The sequence below is a fragment of the Rhinolophus ferrumequinum genome, chromosome 18 (genome assembly GCF_004115265.2).
Source record: "Rhinolophus ferrumequinum isolate MPI-CBG mRhiFer1 chromosome 18, mRhiFer1_v1.p, whole genome shotgun sequence".
NCBI classification, from domain to species: Eukaryota; Metazoa; Chordata; class Mammalia; order Chiroptera; family Rhinolophidae; genus Rhinolophus; species Rhinolophus ferrumequinum.
In genome coordinates this window covers 15113895-15130636 of record NC_046301.1, presented here as the reverse complement: position 1 = coordinate 15130636, position 16742 = coordinate 15113895, and the positions used below count along the sequence as shown (strand labels likewise).

Genomic DNA, 16742 nt, shown 5'->3' with positions numbered 1-16742 from the left:
GTTTAGTATATACTATGTGCCAAGTTAAGGAATTCCCGTCTAGTCCTTTGTCTTGGTTTTTGTGTTAGTTATACATATAAGTATGGAGTATTGTTAGATGCTTTTTCAGCATTCTTTGGTAAGTTATGATTTTTCTCCTTTATTAATGTGGTCAGTTAATTGACAGATTCTCAGACGTTGAACTCTCCTTGTGTTTGAGAATACATATTGCTCATTTTGCTTTGGTTTGCTTTAAGTTAAGGACCTTTCATAAGTAATATAGAACTATAATTTTCTTATGTTATCCGTATCTGGTTTTGGAATGAAGATTACACTAGGCTCATAAATAACCCAGGTTGCTTTCATTTATTATTCTCTTCTATTTTCTGCAACAGTTGCTATAAGAATTAATTTTAAAATCTGGATTTTATTTTGCGGAGAGAAGGTTTTGGGCTACATTTTAATTTCTTTACTACTTACTATTCTATTCACTTTTTTTCTTTATGCAGTTCATCGAGATTTCAACTTTATTAGCATATAATTGTTCATAATACTGATTTATTATTTCTGTATCTGTTGTATGTATAGTTATTTCTCCCCTTTTGTTCTGTTACATTTGCGCCTTCTTTTCTTGATAACGCTTGCTGAGGTTCATCTGTTTTTTAATCTTTTCAAAATTATCTTTCGGTTTTGTGAATCTTTTCTATTTTTTTAAAATTATAGATCCCTATTTCATTTGTCCTGCTCTTCATTATTTCCTTCCTTCTTGTTTCATTGTGTTTGTTCTGTTAATTTTTCCACCTTTAAGAATTGAATGTGCTTTGCTTGTTTATTTGACGTGTTGTGTTTTTATTGTAATGAATTTCTAAATATTTCTTAATTACTTTATGATTTCCTTTTTATTTCAAGGACTATAACATACACTGTAAGGGAAAAACTCATATTAATTTGACTATATCAAAATTTAAAATTTTTGTAGGATAGAGGATACTATAGACCATTCAAATTAAAAGTCAGATAGCAGGCTGACAGACATTATTTGCAGCACATATCTGAATTATTATCTAGAATATGTTAACATTTTACAGGCCAGTAAGACAAATGGTGTCATAGAAAAATGACAAAGGATATCAATAGACAAGTCATAGGGGAAATGTTAATGGCTAATAAGTATATGAAAAAATGTTTGTCCTCAGTATTATTAAGTATATGCAAATTAATACAGCAGTGAAAATTTTCTTGTCACCTAACAGATGGCAAAATTTTAAAAGTCTAATTTTATCTTTTATTGACAAGAATGTGAGAAAAATGGGAACTTGAACACATCACTAGTAGGATTTTAGACTTACACAGCTACTTTGGAGAGAGTAACATATAAAAAATGCACTTATTCTGTGATCTAAAATTTCTATTTGTAGGTGTATACTGTGGAGAGACTCTAGCATACATGCTTAAGAAAACATAGATAAGAATTTTTAGCAGCATTGTTTATAAAAGTGAAAAATTGAAGCAACTTTATTTTCCTACTAGTAGATAATTCGATAAATAAAATGGGGTAAATTCATGCACTGGAATACTTTGTAGCATACAAAAAGCATAGCTATATTTACTTATACCAACATAGATAGAATGCAAATCTTCAATGAAAAAAGTAAATTTTAGAATGGTATATATGTCATTTGTATACCCAGAGCATGCAGAATAATGCTATGTATCATTCTGGGGTACACACGTGCGCGCGCACACGCACACCCGCATAAATATATATACACACACAAAAACATAAAAGTATAAAAAATAGACTGGAAGAATACACACAAAACTCATGTCAGTGGTTTCTTTGGGGAGATGGAATGGTGAATGAAGGAATGGAGGTAATAGTCAAAGATGTTACGTTCACCTATAATATGCTATTTCTTAGGTAAAAAAAACCACAAAACAAATAACATAAATAACAAGATGATATTCAAGCATAAATAACAACATGATAACAGTTGTTGGTTCTGTGTAGTGGGAACGTAGCTATTTGTTATATTATTTTTTGTAATTTCGTGTATGTTTTAAATCCCTCTCAAAAATTGTATGAGCTGAGTTCCTAAACTAGGAACACAGATTTCTTGCCTAGGAAGACAGACAGTCTTCTAGGAGTGGCTGCTAAGAATTGGAAGCAGTGTTCTGCCTAGTATAAACCATTAAGTGAAGAATCAGTAAGCTCAAGGAGAGTCTGGCCCAGGGATGATTTAAATAAAATGCAGAAAACATGAACCTAAACCAAATCAAAAGTCTCAAAAACAGTGCCTACTGGATCCTTACTCATTGTAGGATTTTTATGGTCCATAAATACATATGGCAAGATAACTTAGGATAAAATAACTTTGGGGAGTCATGAACCTCTTTGAGAATCTTAAAATAGTCATAGCCCTTCTCAGAAAAATGTACATTTCACTAACAAAATTTTACCTTTTTCTGAACCCTATTAAAAATCCATGTCTTATAAAGGCTTTTATACATATAAATAATTTAACTTTCCTGGGTAGTAGTCCAAAATGTAGCATATATTCACTATTCTCTGGCTTCATGTATAAGCAGTTTTGTATATCATACTGTCTCTAAAAAACTCATCCTTAGTGGGGGTTCTGTGTGAATTGAAAACGCTTAATTTTTTTTCTTTTGACACATTATTTGTGCTACCAGGTTTAGAAATAGGCACCTACAACAGAAATGTACTCAAAGTGCTGGATAATTATTTGTTGAATATGTGCTATGGGTTCAAACATCTTCATTTTAATATTTAATAATATTTTACAAAACCTGACCATTAAATAAAACAGTAGTATAAAAACTACAAATACAGAATTAAACAGTAGTATAAAACATATGCGATAATTCATTTTTTCTTTTTGTAAAATAAATCTATACACTGCATTCCTTTTTTTCACCTAAACATGCCCAACACACCACACCCCAGCTTTGACCCTCATTGTTAGTTCTGTCGTATCAGAAAAGCTTAGGCTATCTGGCCTACTCTTATTGTTCTTCCACCATTCACTGCTCAAATTTTAGAAAGACACTTAACCACTGCTTTAGCTTTGACATTAAAAAAGCAAAACATCAACCACTTTGCAATTTACAATTCATAAATATAATAGTAAAATGGATTTAACTTTCATCCATTTTATAACTTCTAAGTTTTATAGATAAAGATTGTTTTGTAGAATTTTTGACCTTGAAATTATACTTACTATGTGACTTCGGCCAAAATATTTAACTTCTTGGGTCCTCAGATTCCTGATGTGTAAAATAAGGGCATTAAATCTGCGTTCTGAAATAACTCTACCATTGGTAGCTAAAGAGCTGTTATTACGAAAATAGGAAATTGGCATCCTTCTCCCAAATTAATGGATAGACACTCTCCTCCCTTTGATTCCTACCTATAATTTTTTTTTTAAGAACTTTAAAGCCTATTTTGTGCTTCGTACTAGTATGTGATAGAGCACACAATTCTGTTTGGTTTTTAAAGTGTAATATACGAGGTATGGTCAAACAATATGGTGAATGTTTAAATATAAAAAAATTTATTACAGTAAAAGACACATTGCCATTTATCTGCCTCAAAATACTCCCCCTCACTTTGAACACACTTATCCCACCATTCTTGCCACTTTCTGAAGCAGTTCTGGAAGCCCTCTTTCGTGAGTGTTTTTAGTTGAGCTTTCGTGGCTGCCTTGATGTCCTGAATCATTTTGACTTTGGGGAAGAGCCAGAAGTCACATGGTGCCAGATCCAGTAAATAAGGTGCTTGAGGACAAACCATGTTTTTATTTGACAGAAATTTCCATATACCAGAAGTGACATGTGATACGGAGCATTGTCACGATGGAGGATGATTTGGGGCACACTTGAAAACACACCTTCTCTCATCCGAAGCTTGCACCTGACTGACTGCATTGAACAAGCTGAAACTTGTCACACTGTTACTAAGGTTCACCATGCTGTTTCCCATATTGAAAATCCCTGCCTTTCTGTTGAGTGGCACATGGCAGCAGCGTTCACCATATTTTGTGATCACAACAGAAAGACTCCGTGTCACACATCGCTTCTGGTGTATGGCAATTTCTGTCAAATAAAAACATTATGGGGCTGGCCCGGTGGCTCAGGTGGTTGGAGCTCCGTGCCCCTAACTCCGAGGGCTGCCGGTTCGATTCCCACATGGGCCAGTGGGCTCTCAACCACAAGGTTGCCGGTTCGACTCCCGCAGGGGATGGTGGGCTGCACCCACTGCAACTAGCAACGGCAACTGGACCTGGAGCTGAGCTGCACCCTCCACAACTAAGACTGAAAGGACAACTTGACTTGGAAAAAAGTCCTGGAGGTACACACTGTTCCCCAATAAAGTCCTGTATTTAAAAAAAAAAAACAAAAAAACAAAAAAAAACATTATGGTGTGTCCTCATCCACCTTATTCAGTGGATCTGGCACCATGCAACTTCTAGCTCTTCCCCAAAGTTGAAATGACCATGAAAGGAAAATGTTTTGAATTGATTCAGGACATCGAGGCAGCCACGATAGCTCAACTGAAGACACGAAAGAGGACTTCCAGAACTGCTCCAGAAAGTGTCAAGAATGAGGGGATAAGTGTATTCAAAGCAAGGGGGATTAATGGCAATGTCTTTTACTATAAAATTTTTTTTTAAATTTAAACATTCACTGTTCTTTTTGATCCCACATTGTACTTCATTCATGATAGTCAGGAGAGGAGAGCATGATGTGCAGGTTCCTTATTTGAACACCTCTAGGTGATGGTTATCTCTAGGCTCCTTTCCAACCATACCATTTTATGATTCTATGAATGAAATCACCAGGACTAGTTAAAAAGAAAACCATTGAAGTCCTATATGGTATTGGAAACAATTGTATATTTATATATCTTCCAAGAACTTTTTCCATTTTGGTTACTACAGGACCATAAAATCATTCAAATAGCAAGGGCATCTCATTGGTTTTGGTTATATTAGACTTTAATGATAATGATTATATTATAAAGACTTATTTTTTAAATGGAGAGGTTGGAGGATGAAAGAGTTGATGCCCAGACTTTAAAGAATAAAGAAATGGAAAGAACTGCTCAGGACTCTGAAGCAGTAGTTGAAAGTTAGAGGTCATTCACAAACTTGACCCTTTTCTTTGTGTATCTAAGCTGTGAAATGTGACAAGTTAGGATTTTAAACTGCTCCTTCCTTCTGTATTCTCTTTCGCTGATTAACAAATTACCCCAAATTTAGCAGGTTAAGACAACAAATATTTATTGTAGTTTTTGAGGTTAAAGATTGGGGAGTGGCTTACCTGCATGATTCTAGCTCAGGGTCTTTCAAGAAGCTGCCGTCATCTGAAGGCTTGATTAGGGTTAGAGGTTCTGTCTTAGATAGCTCTATTAGGTGACTGTTAGCAGGATGTCATTGTTCCTTGCCTAATGGGCCTCTCTCCACAGTTACTTGAGTGTATTCAGGACATGGCAGTTGGCTTCCTCTTAGAGAGTGATACAAAAGGAAGAGATCAAGCAGAGAGTTTCTGAAGTCACACCGTCACTTCAGCTTTATTCTATTTGTTGGCAGTGAGCCATTAAGTCCAGCTCACACTCAGAGGGAGACGGGAATTAGGCTCACCTCTTGAAGGGAGGAATATAAAGAATTTTCAGACAAGAAAATCCATAGGTACTAAATGCAGGTAAACAGGCCTTGTTACTTTGGTGGTTGGGGAAGTGTTTGAGAGAAAGGGCGATAGAATCAGAGGTGCTTGGGTTCACATCCTGGCCCTGCCTCCCATTAACTCTAATCTCAATCAATAAACCTTACATTCCTTATCTATAAAATGAGCACAATAGTAATATCTATTTCTTAGAATGGTAGAGAGGAATAAATGAAAAAAGTGAAGGTAAAGCATTTAGCATAGTGGTTTTTATATCAATAAGAGTTAGCTACTATTTACCTTATTTTTTTTCCTGCTAGGACACAGCAATAACTTTGATAGGGGATGTCTTTCTATAATGTTATTAGCAGAGTATGAATTTGCTGTATAGATTCTACCAGGTCAACCTACCTGTTTTTATTCAATTTTCGTTCAGCTTATTAATACCTGCTTAATCTTGAAGACTTGAGAAATGCAAATGTGTGTGATATGTGTATATACACACATATACATATTATGTGTATTATAACTCATGGTTTGAGTTATATTGTATGGGAGAAACACATATGTATTTAAATCCTGCCACATTTACATTTTTAGTATTTTACTATGCTGTTAAAAATTCTTCAAACATTTTTCACTAGAACAATCCATTGGATGTGTTGATTGTTTCCTCAGGCTAGGCCCTGGAAATGAATTTTCTGGGTCAGACTACGTGAACCTCTTTCACACTATTGATATATAATGCCACATTGCTTTTCTGAAGGTTTATACCAATTTATGTTTCCAGCAGCATCCTATCCTTACTTGCTATTTCCAGTATAGTATTATTTGTCTCCAAATAGTATAGTTGGCTTTTGAAAGCCTAGTTAGAGTAGCAAGACAGAATTCCATTTACAATAGCGTGGCAGAATTTTATTAAAGTCCAGGAAATTGTGTTTTTACAAGAGCTTTAAATATATAGGAATATTTTCCAGTTTTTCTGCATTAATTTCTGGTACTGCACACACATGCATATATATTATATATGTGTATATGTAACAAGTATTATACAGGAATAGATACAGCTTCCATTCTCTTGGAATGTGAAATATAAGGCTGACATCGATACATGTAATTACGATGTACAGAGAGTAAAATACACACACACACACACACACACAACTCACTTCTTCAGATATATCTCAAGAAGCAAATACAGGTAGTAAGGAAAAAGTTATGTATCGGGCTTCCACTGACTCCCATTGAGGAGAGTGCTCCTTCTTGAACCAAGTTTACCTGTCACCTCCAGAAAGAAATCTTTGGCTTACTCTTTCCTTCTAAATACTCTCTTCTAAATACAATACATGAAAATTTACTGATAGGAGTGGAAATTCAGATTTGTTATAATTTCAGTGACCTGCCCAAAGCCTGCAATGCCCCCTTAGTGTTCCTTATCATCCCTGACCTGGAAGCTGTTTCACTTTAAGATTCTGTTGATCAATGGATGATCCTTATTTTAAATTGACTAGAAATAAATAAAAGCTACCAGTCATATAGCTCCTTTTGTCAAGTTTACCTAATGCAAGAAAGAGATCCTTATTTAAGGGGAGTTGTACTTTGGAAATAGCTATAGGTTCTTTATTGGGAAGATGGGGATCATGGTGGTAGGGGCTTGCGGAAAGGACCAAGAGAATAAATGAGTATTTAAAAGAAATGGAAATAAATAGTCATGGGCTATGTATATTTATTCTGAAGTTGCAGTGACATATTGGACAAATGTTTGTAAAATGATACTGCCTTAATAATGCCACAGGAAAATAACTTTTTTTTTGTCTAGATTATCAGCACTGTTCAATTTAGATCATAAAAATTATAGTTATTTTAAATTTTAACTGCCAAATTTTTTTGTGTGTTTTTGCGGTAAATAGTTATTGAGCACTTAATGTGTAGGAGGCACCGTTTTACATAAATTTTGTGTAGGAACAACTTTAGGGCAAATTTTGTTTCAAACATTTTTTATATTATGAAATTCTGAAACCAAGGAAGCATTTTTTTGTTTTAATGAAGTCTCATCTGGGTCATTTTATTGATTTGATTTCCTGTGTTGTCAATACAGTTTTAGTCACTGAATGGCAATATGTCTCCCTCTTCTATTGTATTTTAATGTGTAATAAGGTTAGTTTCTATCTAAAAGATTTTAAAAAGTAGATGATGCTATATAAACGAATACGTGCATTTGTTCCCAATTGAACCAAATAGCAATGAAAAGACACATGAATTTCATGACTAGCAAGTTAGTGAAGGATAATCTAATTTCCCAGAGGTGGCACGTTCTGTTGTTTACTTATAAATGCCTGTTCAGTGTGCCTTTTAACACAGTGAAAAGGACGCAGTCAGTCTCTGAAAGTAGTTGGAAGAGCCTTACTTTCCCAGCACAGCTTTTAGAATATTTTGTGGGTGACTTTTTTGGTTGGTATTCCTGTTTTAAAGTGCAGCTCTTTCAAGTGAGCGGGTTACATGTTTCACAAGCTTTGAAAAGGCCCAAACAAGTTAAATGGTCACCTTTATTTACAGCTGCGGGACTAGGTATTAGATCTCTTCCAGGAAGAAAATTTGATTAATGGCTCTTTTCCAGAGTGGGGACAATTGAAGACTTTTATTCCGCAGAGCGTGAAATGTGCCTCTTCCTGCCGAGGGGCCTTCTCCTGGCCGCGGCTCCTGGGGCGATTTCCAGCCTCAGGTGTCTCTCGCCGCGGGCCGGGCCGCTCTCGGGGCGGGCGTCCGGGACTTCCTGTCTGGGCGCGGGGCGGAAGGATCGCGTTGCCAGTGGAGGCGGCCGCCGCCGCCGCCCCTGCCGTTAGGTGGTGGGGTTTCTCAGCCCGGCGGCGGGAGGCGGGCCGGCCTCGGCTTCCTGTCGGAGGACGCGCAAGGATCTGGGCGTCTGAGTGTGAGCGAGTGCGTGAGTGTGTGTCGGTCGCACGGCGTGTCTTCGGCCGCGGGTTCCGCCTCCTCCCCTGCCGCCGCTGCTCACGGTGTAAGTCAATGTGAAGCAGCAGCTCCAGCCCCGGGATAAACATGGCGACGTCTCTGCATGAGGGACCCACGAACCAGCTGGATCTGCTCATCCGGGCTGGTAAGGAGAGGGGAACTTTTCTCCCGTGCATCGGTGCTGCAGGAGAGGGGTGCACAGAAAGCGGGTGACTCCCCTGTGGCGGTCAGTGCCGGGGGTATAGTGTCCACCTCAGTCACTGGGGCGGCTGGGGGGAAGGGGGGTAGTGAATGAAGTAATGGAGGCGACGAATCAGGAAGTGATCACCTTGGAGAGTAACCTGCCTCGAATCCGGCGCTGTCGCTTCGGGTGGGTTTGGCAGGCGGCGGCAGCAGCTGCGGGCGGAGCGCTGGCAGCGGCTGCTGGAGAATCGAGCCGCAGTTAAGTTGGGGACTCGGGGGCGGACGAGTTGTGCGCTTCACCCCAGTTGTTGAGGAACCAGGAAGTGAGTGAGGCTGTTGTCTGTCGGCTGCGCCTGCCACGCTGTCTGGCCGGAGAGGCCGCTACTGCCCGCGGCTGGGGCGGCGGGCTTCTCCGGTGAATGCTCACCACCCCCGCTTCCATCTCTGCTCACACTTGGTCCGCAGATCCATGACTTCCGCATGGACGAGGCAGCCCCGGGCCATGTCCGGTAGAACGCTACCCGCCAAAAAAATGCTCTGAGCCTCCTTCACATCCCCACCTTGTGCAGTCTCAGGAGTAACGGTTCTGGAAAGGGTCACTTAATGTGGAGTAGCCCGCGACGCTGTTTTTCTCGGCGGCCCGCCTCCCTTTCCTCGTTTAATGGGTGGCTGTGAAGAAGTAGGTTTATGCCCCTTTCCTCGTGTGTTGTTTTTTTAAGGGGGAGAATGGGAAGGACACGGAATATCTTTTGTACCCCTGACCTGGAGCGTTGGGGCGTCAGAGAAGAACGTTTATTTTTGTAAACAGTGGGTGAATGTAAAGGAGTGGGGCGGCGGGAGGGAGTCTTGGCCCCAGAGAAGTCTCAGCACGGAATTGCCCCCTTTTCCCCTCCCCCCCAAACCTCCCACCATAGCGGAAGCGTCTCGGAGAGGACAGAACGGACAGGATTGACAGGCCTCTGGTTCCAATCTGCTCGCTGAGATGTTCCAAATGAGAACGTTGATTTCTGGGGGCGGGACTCCGGTCCCGCGCTGGGCCAATGAAGATTGGGCGGGAGTGAAGCTGACAATGTACGCATGGAATTGGAGGGAAGACGAGTGTAAACACGGAAGTGGCCGCGGGGGTGGGGGATGTGCAGCGCCACTGCTGCAGCGGAAGGGCACGGACTTAAGTTACACAGAAAAAGCAGCTTTACTTAATAGCATACAGCGCAGGGAGGGCGTAGAATCGATGTAGCAGTGCTTGAATTCTATTTGCTTGGTGTAATGATAAACATACACATTCCTTTTCCCGGGCTCTATTCCTTATCGCCATCGATGGGAAGTGGAAAATGGGAAATATTCACCAAAGAGTTATGCTGTAAAAGATCTTACCCTGTTTTCCCTCCATTGTTTTTAGGTAGGGAACGTGAAATTAGTAGTTTGGTTGGTGAAACTGATTGCGTTCGATTGGGGGCATCATGAATACGTGTGTTCTATGTCTAAATTTAACAACTCTTTTAAGTTCAAATAAAATCTGGAATACTATAATCGTATGTATTGTATAACACATGAGTGACCAACCTTTATCATATAAATGTAATATACTAACCGTTTCAAAGGTCCTAAAGAAAAATCACAATTTTACTGAGTAGTGATTAAAACAGTTTGGACAGTTATTTTCTGATCAGAGCAAGAACTTAAGTATTAGTGCATAAAAGGGAGAGTACACGGAGACGTTGGTTCCTTTGTGTATGTTCAGTCCATTAATAACATAATATGAAATAAAGGAAGGAATTTTTGGGCTTTGTGTTGTTTGGGTCAGTGATATTTCTGAGTGTTAAACAGGTACATTTCAAGGAATATTTCCAGTGGTTGTGAACATACGAAGAGAACTTTAGATTAAACCCTGCAGTTAGAATTTTGAAAAATACTGTAAAGGTGGAAGGCTTAATTTTGGCGATGGAAGGTATTTTTTTCATAAGCTTTTGGAACTATCAGCGAAACTGTATGTGATCTGCAGACATTTTGCTTGGAATGAATACAGTATAGACAGTCTACAGTTTGAAAGTACAAAAAATTTATCTCCCTTTGTTAAGTGTTGTTTTTTATAAGTTAAATGCTAATTTCCAGTCCTGCATTTCTTTAGTATATACACATCTTATAATCCGAGTTTCCTTTATGGCTATAATGTCCTTCAAAGAATATGTTTTACTCATAATGTTTTCAAATTATTTCCTCAGTCATGTTCATGTAATGTGAAGCTCCTTTACAAGCCCTATTTTAGAGGGAAACTTGAGATAGTTTTGCTGATTTACCCAAGATTTATTCAGTGAGTTAACAGTGTGGGAGGAAAGGTAGCCCAGAAAATCAAGAACCATGAATCTAAATTTTCATGGCTGGCAATTTGCTGTGATGTAGTAGTTTGTAATGTTTGTATTTGTATAACGGACAGAATGATACCTTTTCACTCCCTTGAAGGAAATCATCAAGTGTTAGACATAATTTCTTCCTCAGAGATTTTACAGTTTGATTGAGGAGACAGGTGAAAATCTATGTAATACGTAAATATGTAAATGTTAACATAACTACAACGATTGTTATAGTGGGTTGATGATTAGTGTAGAATGATTGATACTTAGGAAAACTTATAGAGGAGGTAAGCTTAAGTTGAATATTGTTAGCATAACTTTCTAAGCAAGCATAAAGCACAATTACCACTACTATTATTACATGTTAAGGTACTAGAGGATATATTTTTGCTTTTATTTTCCTCCTTTAAAGTTGATAACAATGGACTAGCTATCAGCTTTAGTTTTAGTTATCACCATTTATGCTCTCAGAGTTTGAGTAAAGAATGAGATAAATAAGCATATTTATTAAAAATCACTTTTATTTTAGCATACAAAATATTTTTGTGGTAAAAACTTTCATTGGCAACATGATACATGAGGAAGAGCCTTCACTCTGAGGTCAGGAGTTGAGGCTCTACACCTGGCTGTCACCAAACTAGCTCTGGTACTAGTGGCTTAACCTCTTCAAGACTTCTTCAGGATTGACTGGATGACCTCTAAACTTTCAAAGATCTAAAATTATGAGTGGCTCAGAAATACTTAATGGAAAGTGAAGACTTCTCTTTTTCATGTATTTCTTGACACAGTGTGAGTGAATATGTCTGTAAGATTGTTGTTAAAGATTGTTGTTAACGTAAAATGGGAGGTTAATTTCTTTCAGCCAGCCTTTGTGCCATATTGAAACTCGAAGCCATGTCTAGATGTTGAATATGACTGTGATATAGTTTATTTAATAATTTAGGATCATTGTGTGTTTGTAATTTAGGATCATTGTGTGTTTGTGTGTGTGTGTGTGTGTAGCTTATTATAGGAAAAACGAATGTATAGGAAAAACTAATGTTACTTAATATTTATTTTAAAAATTGTGTACATATGGTCTGGATTTTCTGAAAGATTTTCCTTTTAAAATATTCTGCCTTCTTAATCTTGAGTATACTTTCCTTGACTTTTTTCTCTCTCCTTTTTAGAATGGAGAAATAGGGTCACTGGAAGTTTTGTTCTCTTTTATTGTGGTTGTTAAATGGAAGGGGGATATTTCTCTGGAAATTTAGTCAAAGTATTTTTACTGACAAAAATATCTGGTTTGTCAAAGTTCATCGTGAAATTTGAACTTGAAAGTCTTCTAATTTAATATAAGTATCTAGTGTCAATCTTGACAAGATCATTAATTTGAAAAAAGTTGAGCAGGGTATGAAAAGATGTGTTGAACTATAACTGGTAGGATGGCATTAATTTTTTAAAAAATTCACTTGAAAATGTGTTTTAAGAAATTACTCTTCAGAATTCATTGCAGCGTAAGTTAAGTACAAAAATTCATATAAAAACTGAGTTAAAGAGTAATATCAGTGCGTGGTCAATCAGGATAATTGAACATAGAACAGTTTCCTTTAGGAACAAATTTGGTTGGTGGAAAAGGGCAGGCAGGAGAGTGTTTTTTGATAATTATTTAAACTCCTTATTTATATCTTAAATGTTCAAAAAGATGCAAAGAAATATTTATGAAAAGCTTTAAAAAAATCCTTCATATGTAAGTTTACAAAGTACTGTTGTGCTTATGGAAATAGAATTACAATTTTTCATCTACACACTGATGTTTGTATTTAGAAGCTAAAACTTACAGAAACATGAGGATAGAATTTGAGTGTTCATTAATTACATCTGATAAAAAATTACAGCTGTAGTTCTTAAAAACTAAAATTTTAATCGGGATTCAGGAAGTCTGTGAAGTCAAAATTGTTTTCATAATAATATTAAGACATTATTTACCTTTTGACTGTCACAAGTGTTCAGAGTTTGCTGGAGGGCTACATGACTTAGCATTGCAACACATCGAATGAAGAAGCAAATATGACAGTCCAACTTTTTCTACCATGTATGAAAAAGATTTACAACTGTGCAAAACAAAGCTGCTCGTTAAATTTGTTTTAGAAAGGTGATTTTTCATAAAAATATATTTCCAAATATTGGGTTTATTATTTTAAATGAATAAACATTTTAAAGTTTTCTTAGATTTAATTTCAAATGGGATAAATATCGGTACGTAGGACTATTTATACAAGCAAAATCTCTGCGGTCCTCAATAATTTGGATGTAAAAGGGTCCTTTTACCAAAAAAGTTTCAGAATAGCTGAAATAGTTTTATTTAGTCTACACTTTTCAATACTGTGGCCACTAGCCACATGAGGCCATTGAGTACGTAAAATGTGGCTGAGAAACTGATTTTTTAATTTTTTAAAATTTTAATTTAAATGTGAAAACTGAAATAGTAAAAAACTCCTTTATATCGATCACATGTTAAAATGACAGTATCTTAGATGTACTGGGTTCAATGAAAGGTGTTAATGTCACCTTCTTAACTTTTTTAATATGGCTACTGGAAATTTAAAAATCATATGTAGCTCATGTCATATTTTTAATGGACAGCTCTACTTAAGAAAATTTGATTATCTTTTTTAAGTTTTATAACACAACTATATTGATTAGAAAGTTAAGAGCGAACTGGTAAAGATGGAGCGTCCAGACCATTATCTTTCCTCCCTTTTCATGGCATTCATTTGAATTCTTCACTCACCTGTTATGTTTATAGCCTTGGGGCATTAGAGGATAAGCTGTGGTAAGTCAAGTGTGGTAGTTGAGTGATGACCTTATAATATTAGTTTATGGTCTTGCTTGTTGGGGAATACCACTATCACCTGATGAAGTGTTTTGTAATTTTTTTCCGTTGCTCTCAAATTAAATTGCTGTTAATTTTTATTTTTGACTTTGAGAACATTGTTATGAACTAGATCCATTGCCAGCATTCTCCTCTGCAAAGCTGAGAGGTATGTCTCTTGTCAGACTTAATTACCAAGTTTGGTATTTAGGAACAGCTGTTGAGTGAGTCTGGAATAGTCTACCATACAAACACCAGTTGATTAGAAAGCTAGAAATGGAACAGGAAGACTCTTACTAATAGTAAAAAAAAGGGCATAAGCAAGTTTAATTTTTGGCACTATGATTAAAATAGTTTTGAAATTTATTTCTTCAAGGAGTATTGACCAGTAGAATTTCTAATCCTAACTAGAAAGTATCTGTCCGATTTATTTTAGCTTCATTGTTTCTAATTTTAAAGAGTTGCTTATTATTTCCTCCCATATTTTTCATACACAGGTCTAGAAAGACACCACTAAATCAAGTTTTAAGAAAGAGAAAAGGAATTTTCAGACCGTGGCTAATAGTTTGCTTACTTTGATTGCACAACAATGTTAAATTCATGTTTATCCTTAAGAATTGTGCAAAGTTTTTAGTTTAAATTGTATTTGAATTATTGATCAGAACAAAATAGTATTAAAGCGTTTTTTAAAAATTGCAGAAACATGAAGAGGAGAAATATTTAAATTTCTGTTATCAAAAACTACTGTTGACTTATGTCAACAAAAGTAAAATGAGGTTGTGCTCACTTTTAGCAAATGCCCGAAATATTCTTGGAAACTATCATGGGTACATTATTGTAAATTGATCTAAGTGTAAGTTCTTAGGTGTTCATTTTTTTTCCTTTAATGTGCTTAGGGTTATTTTAGTCAGTGAATAAAAGTTACACAAAGCAAAATTAGTAATCATCAAAAAAAGAAAGAAATCAGTGCTCTCCTAATCAGCTGTTAGCTTACATAGTTACTTTAAGTTATTTTTCACCTTTATTTAGTTTTGAAATATTTTATTTCTGCTTATGTTTTGACACTCTATTAACTAACTATTAGTATAAGTTTCATGAGGCCAAAGATATTCACACTTGTATCTCAGGTTTATATAATAGCATAGGGTCTGGCACATGGTAAATGCTTAACAACCATTTGTTTGTGCATAGAATATTAAAGTATAAGTAAATTTTCTTAAGTTTGTATGTATTTGTTTTACTCTGTAAATATAAAATATTTCTGGGAAATAATAAATAATCTGTTGAGATTAGAAATATGAGCAAGAAGATAATTTCCACAGACATAACTAACGTGAAATCACGGTTTTGAAAATGTAGCTCAAACTACATAAGAACTCAGGGCAGCGTAATATATAACTCCTAGGCAAATTTCATTTTGTTTATAACTTAAAAATCTGATAAAATTCTATTGCTGTATTATTATCAAATACTTGTAGCTCTGATTTCAATATGGTAGAGTTTTTAGGGTATGTCTTAATACAATTACATAAGGAATGAGTTTACCCAGGATGGTTTATTAATAGCACTTAAGACAACAGCTAAATTGCAACACAAGCAGACTTGAAAGAGAATAAAGTTCCTAGAATAAATTTTCAAAACCTGAGAATTTGCTTTCCAGGGTTCTTTAGTTTATATGAGTATTGTAGGGAGGTACTTTGAAAAAAATATTTGAGTATGGTAATATATTTTATACTTACTCTAACAGTAAGTTTCTTAAAGTGGAGCTGGAAGGACTGATTGAATCCTTTGCTTCAGTGAAGCTGCAGATAAGAGTAAGCAGGGTCACCTAAAGATAGATTTACTTGGAGGTTTGGCTGCCTCTCTGGAACCGTTTAGCTTTGAGCAGATTTCCATAAATGGAAAGAGCAACTGGAGAGACCCAGTACCTTGGTGGAGAGTGTGGATGATGTGCAACAGGTGGTAAAACAGTCACCGGATTTTTTTATAAATGCTCTCCAATGACTGGCGGTTAAGCCGTGGCTTTAGCGTTTGGTGCGTTTTGAGACTAAGTGAATTTTTTTTTCAATTAAGTTTCTTGGAAACAGTTTTAAAAGATTCGTGTCTTTAGCGTGTAGAACTTGTGAATTTGTAATATGGTTTTATGGAATTTGTATAAATATTTCCTTTTAGTTTCTTTAGAGGACATCTTGAGGAAAATCTGTCAAATTAGAAAACTTAACATATTCATGTTTCAGAACCTCTTACCAAGTAAAATATTCAATATTTTAAATCAGAATGTGAAATTAATACGTAAGTTTGTGCTTGAATTGCCAATTTGTCTGTAAGGTCAGTGGCTTGTTCTTAACTCCAAGTACATAAAAGAGATACTTGCATGCGTACTACATGGACAGTCTATGGTAGGAACTGTAACAGATACAAAGGTGGGTTAAGATACGCCCCCGATCTCAGAGCTATAATCTTACAGGAGTGATAATAAATTATCACTATTTATTGAATTCTTATTTATGTGTATGTTTTTTATGGGAATCACCTCTCACTTAATTCTCACAACTGTATGAGGAAACTGAGTCTTACAAGACATCCAGTTGTTGGCCTAGGGTAATGGAAATTACTTTAAGTGGCAGAGGCTAGAACCCAAGCGTTGGATGTGGAATCTCAAACCACTGCTGCACACCTTACTGTTTCACAAATAATTCAATCAGCAAAGCATAAAGTAA

General features: G+C 36.5%; 1 protein-coding gene across 11 annotated transcripts in view; it reads left to right on the top strand.

Moving 5' to 3' along the window:
* Nucleotides 1-16742, top strand: part of ELF2 (E74 like ETS transcription factor 2) — a 93285-nt gene that overhangs the window by 61829 nt on the left and 14714 nt on the right. Inside the window, exon 1 of one of the 11 annotated variants that reach the window (XM_033135026.1) lies at nucleotides 8120-8779. The exons of 9 other annotated variants lie outside the window; for them this stretch is intronic. In XM_033135026.1, coding sequence (XP_032990917.1) covers nucleotides 8722-8779 — 58 coding nt within the window. In that variant the 5' untranslated portion in view covers nucleotides 8120-8721. Of the gene's footprint in view, nucleotides 1-8119; nucleotides 8780-16742 lie in introns of those variants that run through there. One more of the 11 variants, XM_033135025.1, reaches the window with a different exon arrangement.